At 42.5% G+C, this 16,523-nt stretch overlaps 1 protein-coding gene across 3 annotated transcripts in view; it reads left to right on the top strand.

Moving 5' to 3' along the window:
• The first annotated feature begins 627 nt into the window (after nt 1-627).
• OCIAD1 (OCIA domain containing 1) overlaps nt 628-16,523 on the top strand; it is a 29,050-nt gene continuing 13,154 nt past the window's right edge. Inside the window, exons 1-6 of one of the 3 annotated variants that reach the window (XM_075544361.1) lie at nt 628-846; nt 2,621-2,683; nt 4,164-4,244; nt 6,941-6,994; nt 12,427-12,474; nt 14,818-14,953. In XM_075544361.1, the coding sequence (XP_075400476.1) occupies nt 2,626-2,683; nt 4,164-4,244; nt 6,941-6,994; nt 12,427-12,474; nt 14,818-14,953 (377 nt within the window). In that variant the 5' untranslated portion in view covers nt 628-846; nt 2,621-2,625. Of the gene's footprint in view, nt 847-1,040; nt 1,063-2,620; nt 2,684-4,163; nt 4,245-6,940; nt 6,995-12,426; nt 12,475-14,817; nt 14,954-16,523 lie in introns of those variants that run through there. The other 2 variants (XM_075544362.1, XM_075544360.1) reach the window with 2 other exon arrangements.

Raw genomic sequence — 16,523 nt, 5'->3', positions numbered from 1 at the left:
CTGAGGTTCTAATGCTGTTATCTTAAGTAGATTCACACTAGTCTGCAGGTAAGCACGTGTGCATGCTTAATTATAATATTTAGCCCAAAGGAGCTCGCTCGCCCTTGTGGCCTATTGGATTACAAGTTGAGCAACTCACTCATTGTAGATCGAAACCACCTGCCGCTCCACGAGAGCAATATTTATAGCCTTGCAAAATCACAGGTGCACTTCTCTCCTATACGGTCGCTATGAGTCAGAACTGACTTAAAAAACAGGCTAAAATAATGAAACGTATTAATACATAGGGGCTAAAAACAGAAATACAGAACCGCCGGTCACGTGTAACAGAGAGAAAAAGTGTTCACAGGTTTGTCAGTGCAACTCGCAAACATCAAGGAGGTGCGTCACAACGGCCTAACAGGAAGACCTTGCGGGTGCTTCGAGAGGAGGTGGGCGGGGCTCCCGGGCCTCGGCGGAGTGGGCGGGGCTCCCGGGCCTCGGCGGAGTGGGCGGGGCTCCCGGGCCTCGGCGGGCACCTGCGCAGCCGCAGAGCCGCTCGTTAATAGCCCAGGCCCAGGACCCAGAGGAGGAGGTCGAGCCGAGTGGGCGCAGGTCCGTTTGGAGGCCTGACGTCACATCCGGCCGCGAATGAACAGTGCTTCCGGGTCGCGGTCATTTTGCGCTCGTTTCGGGGTGACTTTTGGACCGTGTAGCTCTGTGCTTTACGCCCGCCCGCGCCCTCCCGTGCACCTCGAGGTGCGCGCGCGCTCCCCGCCCCCCTCGGCCTCGTCTCGACTCGTTCCCGGCCCCTGCGCCCGGTCCGACGGTGCTCGCCCTCGCGTCGCTCGTCGCTGTCCTTGGGAGGTGGGTGAGATGACGCTGGCAGCCCCCCTCTGCCCACTCCCGACCTCTGCAGCCACCCCGCACCGGCGCCATCTTCCCTCCTGCGGAGGGGTGCCCCTGCGGCGCCGGGGCTCCGGGGACCGTTGACTGCGGGTGGGGCACGCGGGCGTGTTCCCGGGGGGGTGCGCGGGGGGCTCGGCGGCGAGGGATTGGGCACGGCGTGCGCAGCCATGGCAGGTGGGCCCTTAGAGGAGCGGGGGAGGTGGGCCCGGGCGAGGGTGGCATGCGGGAACGGGCGAGAATTGGCCGCGAATTTCCCTTTGAAAAGAAGAGGTTCAGATCGTGTTGGGTCAAGGGGCCTTGTCAGCCCTGATGGTCTCGCGGGAGTTTCTGGTATGCTGGGTTTCGTTCTCTTGCGTTGCCCTGGGAGCTCCGTTGATTCAGCAGCCCGCCAAGTGCATGTAATCCAGCCTTTGTTCCTTTTCCTCCACTTACGGGGCTGGGCCCTTTGGGGCCCGCAGGGATGGCCTATTGAATAAATAAATCATGGAACTGCCTAATTACGATTCTATTGTGTGCTTGTTATTTCCCTTGTCATGCAATTAAAAAACCGGGACTCATAATTCTTTGTGAACGCAGAAATCAACTGTTATGTGATTTGTTGATGACATATCCCTACGTGTGGGTAAAAAGAATCATACTTGGGGGAGGTGGAGTTATTCCTGAAATGCTGGATGGAGAAAAAAAAAACCACCCAAAACTATATCCCCTTTGTGCTTTAAGCACCGCACCACCAAAATGCCTATCTATTAGAATCAGCCTCTGCTTGGAGAGGAGGAGGAATTTGGAAGATACAGACTTTGCTGTTAGATTTACCCACAAGGATTTTGGAGGACTATTTTCTGGGAGAGGTTGCCTGTGTATCCTAATAACTGGTTCAAGGTTGGCAGAGGAATTCTTGCTGACCGTGGCCATGTTATCAGGAGGGACCATTCCCTGGAGAACCTGGTACGTGGGTGCGTGAAGAAAACGGAGGAGCCATTGACATGGAGTGCCGTCACAGTGGGTTAAAACATGCCGGCTCTTGTGAGAACGGCTCAGGATGTGGTACAGGATTACTCTGTGATGGGGTCTTACTTGTACGCACCCAACAACAGCCCAGCCCAGGTGTGGCTGGGGACTTGGGCTGCTGAATGGGTACAAGGGCAACGGCTCAAACCCTTCGGCCACTCCAGGGTGAACGTGGAGGCTTTCTACTCTTGCAAGCTTTCCAGCGTCAGGAACCTACAGGGACACTTGGACCCTGCCTGCCCTTAGTGTCACCGTGAGTCAGAATGGACTTGATGGCCATCGTGAATTCTTTTTCTTTTATAACAATGACAATGTTTGGTTTTTAAAAATGGAAGCCTCTGGAAGCCCCCAAATGGCTTTTGAGATGACTTACTCTTCTGATTTTGGAAATTATTGGACAAAGATTTATGAAAAGACCAATATATAGAATAATATGAAGTAAACCAGTGTTAGGGAGCCTTTTATCTCTTAATGGGATATTTAAATCCCTGACAAATACTTAGGAAGCATATAATGTTTATTTTCATTTAAGAGAGCTAACATGAATAATCAGTTCCAAATTTATTAATAAGGTAACTAACTTAGGTAACTTTTTATTAGGTCAAGTCCCTAAGATGTAGTAGTAAATATTTGGTTGATTACCACATAGATAGTATTTCTACTGTATCATAGATACTCTGTTGACCTCTCATGATTATCTGTAATGTAAATGTTTTTGATGCAGGGAAGATGAATGGAAGGGCCGATTTTCGAGAGCAGAATCCAGATGTTCCAAGACCAATTCCACGTAAGTATGGTTTTATAATTAAAACTGTTGGTGGGGGTGAGGGGGTGCGCTGGTGGTGGTGGTGGTTTAGATGCAAGTTTACAAAACAAGTTAAGTTTCCCATTTTGCAGTTTATACAGATTGTTCTCTGACACTGATTGCTGATTGCAATCCTACACCATCTCAGCAGTCTCCATTTCTTGGGTTCCCCGTTTCCAGTTGACCAATTTCCTGCCCCTTCCTGTTTTCTTTACTTTTGGACAAATGTGTCCTGTTGGTCTCCAGTGGCTGTTTGTCCCGAGGAACACATATATTCCTCCCAGGTATCTTTGTGGTTCAAAGGTGATCTTGAAGTGCTGTCAGTGCCAAGTTAGAAGGGCATCTAAGGACCATAGTCTTGGAACTTCCACCACTCTATAAGGCCAGGAAGTTTGGTCATTTTTAAGAGTTTGGATTTTGTTCTACCTTTTTCTCCAACTCTCCATTATCTTCGTGATTTGGTTCAGTGTTGTTAGTGATGGCACTGTGTAGTTTTTCTGGTGTCACTTTAGTGTAGGCTGTGGTTGATGTGGTCCATTAGCCCTTTGGACTAAGGGTTTTCTTGAGTTTTTGCTTTACTTCACTTTTTTTCCCCTCTAGGTAAAAAGAGACCCCTGGTTCTTAGATGGCAACTCATAAGCCCTAGTTGCTATCCATTGAAACTCATAGGCCCTAGTTGCTATCCATTGAAATAGGATTTAGAACATTGCATGGATGATGTTATACCACTTGATGTGTGTGCTTCCTGAGATCATGATCCCTAGTCCTGAAGGCCAGCATCTCGGCCCTAGGATCTGTTTGGGGATTGGCCAGAAAGAGGTTTTCATGCCTGTGGCCCCTGACCACTCTGCGATGTACATCGATATATTTGCAGCCTGTGAAAATACTGAGGGCTTCGGGAAGTTTGTGGAAAAGTGAAATTCAAGGATAATGGAGTTTTTCCGTGAACTTTTGAAGCCGTCGAGTATATCTCCTGGGGTACATCCTGCCAGCCCTATATGGCCAGAGGGTGTATTCCCAAATGTCCTCTTTTCCGTGTAGGATTGCTATAAATATTTTATATGCACAGTACTTTGCACTGCCTGGAGTGGTAGTGTCAGGGATAGATAGCTTCATGGTTGGGCAGCCTGTGTAGAGGTCTGTGCTTGGATCGTGCTGAGCTGTTACCACCTTGAAAGTCATAATAATGTTTGGACAAGAGGCCTCACATTGTATTTTGCACCAGCCCCCTGCACTGGATGTACCCACTGTTAGCCACCCTCAGTAGTGCCCACTTGTCTTTGAAGCAGTCTGTAAATAGCTTATAAGCCATTTGTTTCTTGATAAACTTGATAAAGCTTGATAAAAGCATTACTTGATAAAATATCAGGTGTGTTTTGATACTCTTTACTCTTAAATATTATTTTAGACAGACTTTTTTTAACTGCGTGTTTTAATGCTTTTGTTTTTTTTCGTTGAATAGACATAGGGGCGGATTACATTCCAACAGAGGAAGAGAGAAGGGTCTTTGCAGAATGCAATGATGAGAGCTTCTGGTTCAGATGTAAGTGAAGTTTTCTAACCAACATCATTTGACCTCTCGTACCTGAAACGATGACACGAGATGGATCGACACAATGGCTGCAACAGTGGGTTCAAGCATTAGGAGGATTGTGAGGATGTCCCAGGATCGGGCAGGGTTTTGTACACACTTTAAAGCTTTACAAGAGCTTTAAAAAGTTCATGGAACGTTTCCGTGATCTTTTAATCCCATTTTGCCGTAAACTTTTTGAAGCCCCTTAGTGTGTTTGCTCGCCCCTGATCTGGAGCTGTATTGTCCATTGTGGAAGCCACCAGCCACAGGTAGGTATTGAAATTAAAAATGCAATTCCTCAGCTGCTCTGGCCACATTTCAAGTGCTCAAGAGCCAACTGGAGGCAGGAGCTTAGCTGGGGTGAGTGGTTCTAAAACCACTCTTTGTGTTGATGATTCAGTAGGAAGATTCAGAGAGCTGGGCATGTAGTTATACTAATGGCTAACATTTGTTTCAGTGAAAGGATGCAAAGCAAAATCTGCAAAAGCACCTGGGGTGAAGTCCAGAGGAACGTGCTGCCAGCTTCCAGGAGTCCTTTCCAGCGGGGTAGTCAGATAGGATCTGCCTAGCTCCTCCAGCAGCAAGTTACTGCAACGTGTGTGAAGTGATAGCTCCCAGGGAAACTCCCTAAGGGATCAGCTCTCAAGACTTTTATTGGGGGCTAGTCGTGTAGTCCAGTCCCATAAAGAGTCCGTCTCAGAAGCTCACGGGCAGCTCCAGCTCAGCCCTGCCCTGGAGGGGTGCTGTGAGTCCACATCTCCTCCATGGCAAGTGGTTGATTGGTCGAGTCATGTCATGTAAGGTGTGATCGTAACAAGCTGGACTGCTAACTGCCAGGTTGTAGGAGCTGCTTTGCAGGAGATTTGCAGTTGGAAATCCAAAGAGGTGGTTGTCCTCTGCCCGATAGTCTCTGTGAGTCAGAATCAATTTGATGGCTGTGGGCTTGGTCCTAGATTGGGCCATGTAGCACATACCAAAATTCTCTCTCAGAAAGCAGATGTTCAACATAAACCAAATTTCTATCACCAGTTTAGGTATCATGAGTCGCTTTACCATGTAGAAGAAATTTTATGTCAGTATACGCAGCTATTACCGTATATACTCGTGTGTAAACCGAGTTTTTCAGCACATTTTTATGCAGTTTTTGTGGTAAAATTAGGTGCCTCGCTGATATTTGGGTCGGCTTATACTCGAGTATATACAGTTGGTCCTCAGGTGCCAGCTGTGGATCAACCTTGCTTCCAGGACTTTCTAAGAATAGCACTCTCAGACAAGCTATGTTGACTATTAGCCAAAACCTGTTGACATTGAGTTGCTTTTGACTCGTGGGAATCTCAGGTGCTACTGGTACAGCTGCTTCCAGAGGAGACGCCCACGATTTTCATGCCTGTCATCTACAGAGAAGCATCTCACCACACCTTTTCTTGTGCTGGTGGTGGGTTTGCACCGGCAGGTTTTAGGGTACTTAGCACAAATCATTTGTCACCCAGGTGCTGTTTGGTGACTCTTCTGCACCAGACCTAATTGGAAATCCGAGATACAGAATATGTTCATCACAGAAAATTCTCTTGGATGGTGTGGGTGTCTAGTGATCCATAAGCTGTATGTAAATTAGAAAGCACTGTGAGGTTATGATAATGAACTTTAGAATTTTCACTTAAATGATAATGCATATGTGGATCTAATTTTATGTCGTCTTACAGTTTATTGGTTTATAAGAACAAACGATGTTTACACGTTTTTCAATTCTTTGCTATACCACCAAATGATTGTGCACGCATGTATCTCATATTTAGGTTCAGCATGGGGCTTAAATTTCAGCTCCAGTAGGAGACAGATTGTTAGAGTCCTGGACTTGCAATTGGACTAGCTGTGTGTCCTTGCACACGTTACTTAACATCTCTGCCCTTCCTTTAAAGGAGGACGACAACCACATGACCTGCCTTAGAGATATAAAATAAATGAGATCATGCGTGTGAGACACTTATGCTGCATGCAGTAGGGACTCTAGGTTATAATTTACTGCTTGCCTCGTGTCATTCTGTTTTCCTCCTTTCTCGAGAGCAGCTTTTGATCAGTGCTTACTATGTTCTCTTTTTAATTCTAATACTTTCTGATGTTTTGGGTGTAAATTCGCATAGTAAATTAAGTTCCTGTCGGACAGTTTTATGGTTCCCTGATATTGTGTACATTTTACAATGTGTGAGTATTCTCATTACTTATGTCCTGGTTCGTCTGTTCCTAGTCTTCTAACTTTCCTACTTATTCCACTCCCCAAGCCCCTCTTACTTTAGGGAAAATCTTGATCGTTTGGTTCGTATAGTTGACTTTTTTTTTTTTAAATAGATGATGATTTTTTACTGTTTGATGATTGTCTCAATTGATGGTATTAGTTTTGGAGATAGAGACTTAAGTTGGTTCTTGGATTAAGTTGATTAATATTTTAAAATAGCTTAAATGCTGCTTTTCTTTTTCTTTAAAACAATTTTTTTTGCTTTTATTTTTCTTAACGACGACCATACAACTTTTAAAAGTGGAAATATCTCTTGGTGATCTTAATTTTGTGACATTTTTTAGACAGTTTACTGGTAATTTTTTCCCCCCTAATGAATTCAGGTAAAATATTTTCTTTTTATTGATAGTAACAATTTGCTTGTCTTTTACAGCTGTGCCTTTGGCTGCAACAAGTATGTTGATAACTCAAGGATTAATTAGTAAAGGTAAATATTTAAACTTTAAATATATTTATTACTTTGATATCATCATGACTATATGCCCTTTTCCTGTTTGTTCATTTTTGATAAAATAAATGAATTAAACATAGTCACTGATGAATTTTTACAATACTATAAGAGTTCCGTCGTTAGGTCTGCTGACTTTGTATCTCGCTTCCCAGATTTAATGTCTTCCTGCACTATAGGAACATTAACAGAAAAACAAGAAATTAAAAACCAGAGGATGGCTAGCAGGGAGGTCGAGGGCAAATATCTTCTAGGTGGACCAGCAGTGTCACTGTCATTTAGGACCTTACTCGGAATCTAGGTTTAGAAGCCTCATGCCAGGCCTGCTGAATTGGAATCTTTGAGGTGACTCTGAGAATCTGCCTTAGCAAATTCCAGTTAATTCTGTGTGCTACTTCAGCAATCCACAGCTCGCCAAACGACCAATGTGACATTAAGTAAAAAATTAGCATTTCAAGAATCCGGCAGGTAATCTACTTTTAATAATTCTCTGGAGAGATTTTGTTTCATAATCTTTTGGCTTATATATTTATAGTACAACATTCATGTGTAGAGTTAGGTTTAGTTAAAATATCTAAATGAAGAATTTCTTGTATAAAGATCACTATTAAACTGCTTCCTATGAGGCACAGACTAAAGGGTTCCTCAATGTCCTACCATTTCCAGTCTGCCATCCTTTTCTGTTATCTTGAATATCAGCTATACTCCTCGTCCCAGGTCTGTGGTTTTTTTAATTCACTACAAAATCACACAGAACTCGTAAGTCATACTCAACAGTTGAGTGATTTATTATAGAACAGAATACACTTTAGGGTCAGTGTGTTAGTCTGGGAACTTTAGAGAAACAGATCCACAGAAACTCATGGATAAGAGAGAGTTTTATATAAAGGTTAAGTGCGCACCAAAAAATCATCCCAACCCAGTGCTGCTCAAGCCATTTATCCCTCTACCCTTCAATTAACCCCACATGTGTTTATTGGCCAGGTTGGCCCAATAAAATAACTACCTCCGTCAGGAACAACTAAGAAATAATAGAATGATTCAAAATATAATTCTTAATTAGGAGGGCTTTTTCTTGCCCTTAGCTGCTGGGTTCTGCTTGGATCCTCTTGGGCAAAATGTCCAGCTCTAAGCTCCCTGGTTGGCAAGCCCACTGTCGCCATCACAGGCCCTGCTGTCTCACCCTGCTCTTACTGTTTCTATTGTGGCCCTGTTCTCTCACTGTCTCCCTGTTAACCGTTCCTCACTCTCTTCCACGTCTAAGTAGCAGGATGGCAACACTGACCCATCTTGTTAAGGGTTCCATATACTTGTATTTGCTGAGTCCAACTTCCACAGTTCTTTGCACCTTATTTGCATCAGCAGCACGATTCAATCGGTTTGATGAGTCATAGTACCTTATTTGCACCCAAGCAGTTGTATGGGAGTCAGAAACACTGTGGCTAGAAGAGACCATGTGAAGTACTAGGGTCAATGAGAAAGTATTCCCATTAAGGTTTTAGTTCATCCATGCACACATTTATTCAAGGTAAAACCTGTTTAAACATGTCTCTGATCAGTGGATGGTTGCAAACAAATACTCTCATAATTGACTTGTCTTAGTTTTGTTAAGGTGGCATTAAAAGAGAGATACTTTTGCATCATGGGAGTAAAACAATTTTGAGATCACAGCTAATATCAAGTGTTTAACAAAACAAAAATGGCTGTCTTCCCAGGTCACTGAAATGTTGCAAAAAGTTTGTGGGGAAAGGTATTTTTTTTAGATGCAGCAAGCATTTTAAGCAAAGTCAATGAGACTTCACAGATGAGCCAAGAGCGGGAAGACCGTCAACCTCCCCGAGTGAAGTGACGGCTGAAGCTCAGAATGGGGGAAGAAGACTGCAGGACTATCATTGGCGCTACAACTCTGGTTGGGATCTCCCATCATTCCGCGCTCTTTACACGAGTATCTGGGTCTCAGCAAGCTTTCATCTGGAGGGGTTCCAAAAGTTGCCTAGAGTCAGACAGCTCAAAGAACTGATGGATCAGTCTTGTAAGGGAAGAGTGTTCCAGAGTGCAGTCCATTCAAAATGTGGCTTCCAAGAGGATCTGCCAAGCCAGCTAAATTCCCGGCAGAGCTCAGCTCAGAAGGTTATGGTGACCTGGAAGCTCCAAAGGGGGAATCTTGACAGATTTTATTAAAGATCCCAGATGTACACAGCTAATGGTTTTAGGAACATTTAAACCCGCATTGATAAGCAGGAAATTTACACAAGAATTATTACTGTAGTGCACGTATTGTTTTAAATGTAGAAAATGCCCTACAACAATTTCATTAGGAAGTCTTGCCATATCCATCCCATAGCCCTGATCTTGCCCCTTTAAGCGTCTTTGTTCCTCAAACTTAAGTAACACATTTAGCAAAATCATTCAAGGCAGAGTGAAAACCCCATTCAATAGGTAAGCTGGAACCAGCAATCATTTTTCACTGTTTTGAAAAAGACTTTCAAATAAAACTCAGCTGCCATCCAGTCCCTTGTGACGCATGTGACCCTATAGGGCATGGTAGTATTGCCCCTGTAACTCTGTGGGAGAGTAAAAGCCTCATCTGTTTCCCAGGGAGTGGATTTGAACAGTTCACCTTTTAGTTAGCCGACCAGTGTGTAGCCACTACCCCACCAGGGCTCCTTGAAGACATCAGGAAAGGGAATTCAGAAATTCACCAAGACAAATTTAGACAAGATAACTAGTGTTTTCTATGTTTTCATCCACAGTGCATATTCAGTAGTGCTTAACTGTCCTCTCCCTACTCATTCTCTTATCAAAACATTTAAACACGTCAGCTTCTACCTTCAGAACAAAAAGAAAAATCCTTTCTCACCTCTCCCAGCTGCCTCCCATGTGAAGCCACATTTCTTGAACGTACTCTTCATATCCTACCTTTTAAAGTCATTGGTGTCCGTGTCAGAGTATCCCTATATTCTAGTATTTACTGAAAGCCTTTCATGTTGGTTTTTGCTTAGTAAACAATTTTTACTTGTATAATTCAGTGACAGTGATTTTGCTTTTCATGTTATGTAGCCATTCACCGTTACTCATTTCCAAATTCTCCCACTACTATTAGCAGAAACGCACTGCTCACTCCATGACAGTCCCCTTTCCCCCTTGCCTCCTACCCTTGGTGTAAACGTTGGCCTCTACATTGGCGTTTTTCATTGAACTGGGATCAGAATGTTTGTCCTCTGGCAACTGATTTCTTTTACTTGGCATAATGTTTTCCTTTTTTAGAAATCGCGTTATTGGGGGCTCCTACAGCTCTTACAACAATCTATCAATTGTATCAAGCACATTTGTACATATGTTGCCATCATCATTTTTCAAACCATTTTTTTTCTACTTCAGCCCTTGGTGTATCAGCTCCTCTTTTTTCCCTACCCTTCCCACCATCCCACCCTTGTGATCCCTGGATAAATTATAAATTATTGTCATATCTTAGACCATCCGTTGTCTCCTTTCACCTACGTTTCTGTTCATCCCCACTAGAGGGTGAGGTGGGTTGATTATATGTTGATCATGCGATCAGTTTTCCCCTGTTCCCCTCCCCCCACCTCCCCATCCTCATGTAATTGCCACTCCCATTATTGTTCCTGAGGGGTTTCTCTGTTCTAGATTCCGCATGTCAAGAGCTCTTACCTGTGCCATTGTACATGCTTTGGTCTAGCTGGGTTTGTACTGTAGAACTGGGGTCATGATTGTGTGTGGGGGGAGCTTTACAGAACTAGAGTAGTAGTTCGCAACCTGTGGGTCGGAACCCCTTTTGGGGGTTCAAACGACCCTTTCACAGGGGTCGCCTGATTCATAACGGTAGCAAAATTACAGTTATGCAGTAGCAATGAAACTAATTTTATGGTTGGAGGGTCACCACAACATGAACTGTATTAAAGGGTCTCAGCATTAGGAAGATTAAGAACCACTGAACTAGATGAATGTTGTGTGTTTTGTTGGTGCTGTACTGCACCCTGGCTAGTTTGTTCCTTCTTTGTGACCCTTGTGTGAGGGGTGGTCCAATTATCTACAGAGTTGCTTCCATGCTAAATGGCCAGTTGTTTAACTTTAGGCCTTTAAGACCCCAGATGCTATATCTTGCGATAGCCAGGCATCATCAGCTTTCTTCACCACATTTGCGTTTGCACCCATTTTGACTTTAGTGATTGTGCTGGGAAGGTGAGCATCACAGAATACCAGGTCATTAGAAGAAAGTGTTCTTGCATTGAAGGAGGACTTGAGTAGAGGCCCAATGTCCATCTGCTATCTTGATAGTTAACATGTAAATATATGTTATATATTTATATATATATACCATATATACTCAAGTATAAGTTCTGTTTTCCAGCACATTTTTTAATGAAAATTTTGTGGTAAAATGTGCCTCGGCTAATATTTGGGTTGGCTTATACAGTATCTCTATTGTTATATATTAATATACATATATATTTATTCCCTGGCTCCCTGCCCGGCCACACCCTCCACTTACATATATTTACATAATGTTTTCATTATGGTTATAGCAAGATTGATCCTTGCTAAGCATGTATCAATATGTCATTTCTTTTTATGGCTAACTAATATTCCATTGTACTGTGTGTGTAAAACGTGTCTATCCATTCATTTGCTGGTGGACATTTTGGTTCCTGCCTATTGGCTAATGGGAATTGTGCTGCAAAGAACATTGGTACAAAGGACTCTGTTGTGTTCCTGCTTTTACCTCTCTGAGGTGTTTAAGGGGGCTTTAGGAAGTTTGTGGACAAAATTGCATTTTTCATAAACTTTTTGAAGCCATATTGTATGGTTAGCTCTGGGATTGACTGGGTCATAGGGTAAACATAGACGTTCTAGTGGGGGCGAAGTGGTATATCTTAGTTTTGATTTACATCTCCCCTAAATGTGAGTGAAGGAGCCCTGGTTGAAAAACAGTGTGCGGTTGCCTCCTAACTGAAAGGTTGGCAGTTCAAACCCACTTAGTTGTTCAAGGGAAGAAAAACCTGGTGATTGCCTATGAGGATGATGAACTCAATAAAATCCTAGGGGCACTTGGGCTCCATCAAAGTGGTTCACGATGCGGAGCATCTTTTCCTGAGCTTGTGGGCTGTTTGTGTATTCATTTTTGGTGGGAGATGTGTCTTCAGTTCATCTGGTCTTGACCTTTTTTTTAATAAGCGTGTCAGTTTTTAATAAAGTTGTTTTGATTTGCTTGGGAAATTGTACTGAATTTATATATATTATAGCTTTTAATTTTTCTCAAGTTCTGTCATTTTCCTGTGTAATCTTAGCATAACCTTAAAATTCGAGTTAAATGTGTGGGACACCTTACCCTAAATGTGTTGTTCTGTGACGATATTGTTACTCAGCAGTATTTTTTCTTTTATCTTTAGGAATCCTTTCAAGTCATCCCAAGTACGGTTCCATCCCTAAACTTATATGTAAGTAGGAAATAGCAATGCATCCTTAGTTGGCAGTGTCTGATAAATAACGGCTGGTGTTTTGTTCCTTTGCTTAACCTACGTGAAATAATTTGTTTTTATTAATTTTTTGTCTTGTCCCTCCAGTAAAGGTGCATGGTTATATGCATTGACAAGTACATTTGTTTATGCTTTTAATTAAATTGACTAGGTATGCAATGCTTACCGTCCATATCCTGTGAAATAGACATGGTGAGGATTTGGATGTTGTACAAACTCCCTACTCAAACTCGAAGGGGATTCTGCAGAGCAGCTGCTAGCGGAAGGGAGCCTCTTGGGCCAGCGCGTGGGAGCTGGGTCCTCTGCCTTGGTCCCACCCTTGGTCCTACGCTGCAAGAGGCTGGGTTTGGGGCCTTTAGAACCACTATGGGGAAATAATAAAAAGAACTGGTTTCCCTTAATTTTAAAAAGGAAGGCTTGCCTTCTGCCGCGGCAGCCATCGAAGAACCGCAGCCATGGCTGTGCACGGGCCTCGACAAGGGCCACAAGGTGACCACAAATGGGGGCGGGGGCAAGCTGAAGCACAGCCGCCCCCTCACCAAGTTTGTGCGGGACCGGTCCAGGAGGGGTGCGGCTTCGCACTCTACGAGCGAAGGGCCATGGAGCTGCTCAAGGTCTCCAAGGACAAGCGGGCACTGAAGTTCATCAGGAAGCTGGTGGGCGCACATATCCGGACCAAGAGCAAGAGAGAGGAGCCGAGCAACGTGCTGGCGGCCATGAGGAAGGCAGCTGCCACGAAGTACTGAGTGCTGTGTCCCCCTTTCCCCACCCACCCCAAAATAGTCTTACCAGAAACTGAAAAAAAAAAAAAAAGGCTTATGGGATTACAAAGTTGGATTCGGGCACATTTTGTTGGAATCAGAATCACAAGTTACCTTATATACTTGAGTATAGACCAAGTTTTTCAGCACATTTTAAATGCGGTTTTTGTGATAAAATTAGGTACCTCGGCTGATAATTAAGTATGTAGGTGCTTAACAGAGGCCTCCTCCCCGCCTCCGGTTTTAGTAGTGTTAGTAGATAGTAGATCTCTTTTTTAAAGATTCAGGATTTAAGAAAAATTCTCTTTGTAGAGATAAAGTGTAGATCATTTGATAAATTGTGTTTGAAAAGTTCATTTTAAAGATGAAACTGAAGCAAAATTTATTGACAAAATTTTTGTAATATGGTTAATAGGAAGCTAATAAGTAGCCCTGAGAGTACCCAAGTTTTTTGTGATTAATTCTGCTTGCCTTCTTTTATATTGGAAACAGATAATAACCATATTTACTTAGAACTTCATAATTGCTAGAGATTTCTTGAACCTAGTTTTAATACAATCTTGTGAAAATAACTGAATGAATGATAGGTTATGATTTTACAGGAAAAATAGTTAAAAGCCCCACAGCTAGGCTAGAATTCCAGTGTTTTGATTCCTTATTCCTTTTGCATCTTTACTATCTATAGTAATGAAGTAATTGTAGATTTAGAATTTGCATGCTAGCAGCTATATTTTGGCATATTGTTGGAAAGTGAGGTACATTAACAGAATATTTACTATGAGCTTGATGTAATGCAGAACTTTTACCATAAATACCAGTCTCCAAACCAAAGAAATACTAGACTATATTTAAGAATGTTCTTTTGCAGGGGTAGTTGGACTCTGTCTTATCCAGGGTGTTAGAATTGATTCAGTGGTTACGAGCGAGCGAGTGAGAAAACCAAATATGCAGCAGCCTTTTATTTTTGAAGCCCCGTATCTGTCTCTGCTTCTCAACATAGATTTGTCCTCCACCAAGTTCATTCTGACCGTTCAAAGTCAGCGTGAATAGCTTTGCCCTCCGACAGAGTATGTTTGAAAGTAGATCACTGCCACTGCCCTGGCCAGACCAGGGAGGAGAGGCAGTGTCTCCCTCAGGGAGTAGGCTTGCAAGCAGCACCCTAACTGCCTTGGCCAGAAGGCCCTTGGGAACCAATCTTGTAAGTTCTGTTTAGCATAATCATGATCCCATTCCCATGTCTGTAGTGTTGGATGCAACTATGATGTATTGATCTGCCAAGTATGCCAATGTATGACAGTGTCCTTGTACTCCCATGTCCTATTTAAATGGACGTTTCTCTGTAAACCCTTGGACCCCTTGTGTGATGGTGTCCCTCACTGGGTGAATTATTTAGCCTGTGTCCTTTTTAAGACTTAATCAATGTGTCTTGAAAATAAAAAAAGACAAATAAAAATGTTCTTTCAGGAATATTTTTGTCTAAAGAGGCATATTGTATCATGTCATCACACTTTCTGTACTTCTTGTTTTTTCTTCCCCAAATTAGTTGCTTGCATCATGGGATACTTTGCTGGAAAGCTCTCGTATGTGAAAACTTGCCAAGAGAAGTTTAAGAATCTCGAGAATTCTCCTCTGGGAGAGGCTTTGCGGTCAGGACAGGCACGACGACCCGCACCGTCTGGGTAGGCCAGATTCTGATCTCTGATTTTACGTTTTGTTTTCATTTTTAGTTTAAAAATTATAAAGAAGTCAATATTGGTAAAATTCAGGGCATGAAACATTGCATAACCTGGAGACCAATGGAAATTTGCCATAATGCTAATTTTAATTTCAAAACTAGAGCAAGACTGGGTTACCATTATTTTAAATATAGACTTCTATCCTACTGGGATTATTAAGTCCCAGAATAAATAATTCTGTCTTGATTTGATTTGGTAAACACCTTTCATTACTCTTATTGTGGAGTTTTTGCTTGACTTCAAATGTTATCAAACCTGTCACTTAACAAATAGCAACGTCCTTTTGTCAGTGCTTCTGTTATTTAAAGCAGGAAAAAGAAATGAGTAAAAGGAAAAAGAATTGAGTAGAAAAAAGAATCTATTGTTTTTTTGTAAGTTTCCATCTTTATTTGTTAAAACAGATTTTTACAGCTCTTACAACAATCCATACATCAATTGTATCAAACAGATTTGTACATGTTGCCATCATTTTCAAAACATTCCTTTCTGCTTGAGCCCTTGGTATCAGCTCCTCATTTTCCCTTTTCTCCCCACCTTCCCACCCAACACCTATGGAGTTTTCAGTGTATCTTACTGATGGTTATTTTGATGGTTTCTAGCTTCTTAAAAAGAATGATAATTCTTGGCTCATTTTAAAAGTGGCCTAGTATCAAAATACATTTCAGTTATCATAAATTGTCATAACTGTTCTGCATAGTATTTGCTTATTTTTTTGGTGTTTTCTCTCTTTTTTTAAACTACTTTATTGGCGCTTAGCAGCTCTCTTCGTAATCTGTACGTACATCAATTGTGACAAGCACTTTTGTACGTATGTTGACATCATTTTCAAAATATTTCTTTCTACTTGAACCCTTGATATCAGCTCCTCATTTTTTACCCTACCCCCACCCTCATTCCCTCAGGAATCCTTGATAAATTATAAATTATTATTTTCATATCCTACATCATCCACTGTCTCCCTTCATCCACTTTTCTATTGTCCGTCCTGCTAGGGCAGGGGGATAATATGTTGATCATTGTGATGGGTACCCCCTGTCGTCCCCACCTGCCCGCACCCTCCTGGCATCACTACTGGATGCTCTGTGTTTGGAGATTCTTTTAAAATCATTTTATTGGGGCTCATACAGCTCTTAGCACCATCTGTCCATCCATCCAGTGTGTCATGCACATTTGAACATATATTGCCATCATCATTTTCAAAGCATTTTTTTTCTACTTGAGCCCTTGATATCAGCTCCTCATTTCCCCCTCCCCCACCTCCTTTCCCTCATGAACTCTTGATAATTTATACATTATTGTTGTTTTTTCATGTCTTACACTGACTTTTGTCTCCCTTCACCCACTTTTCTCTTGTCCATTCCCCTGGGAGGGGGTTATATGTAGATCATTATGATCAGTTCCCTCTTTTGCCCCTCACCTTCCCCTTATCCTCCTGGAATCTCTACTCTTATTATTGATCCAGAGTAGTTTATCTGTCCTGGATTCCCTGTGTTTCCAGATCTTATGTGTACCT

The sequence above is a fragment of the Tenrec ecaudatus genome, chromosome 3, assembly GCF_050624435.1.
Source record: "Tenrec ecaudatus isolate mTenEca1 chromosome 3, mTenEca1.hap1, whole genome shotgun sequence".
NCBI lineage: Eukaryota > Metazoa > Chordata > Mammalia > Afrosoricida > Tenrecidae > Tenrec > Tenrec ecaudatus.
This window is presented reverse-complemented; position numbering and strand designations above follow the sequence as displayed.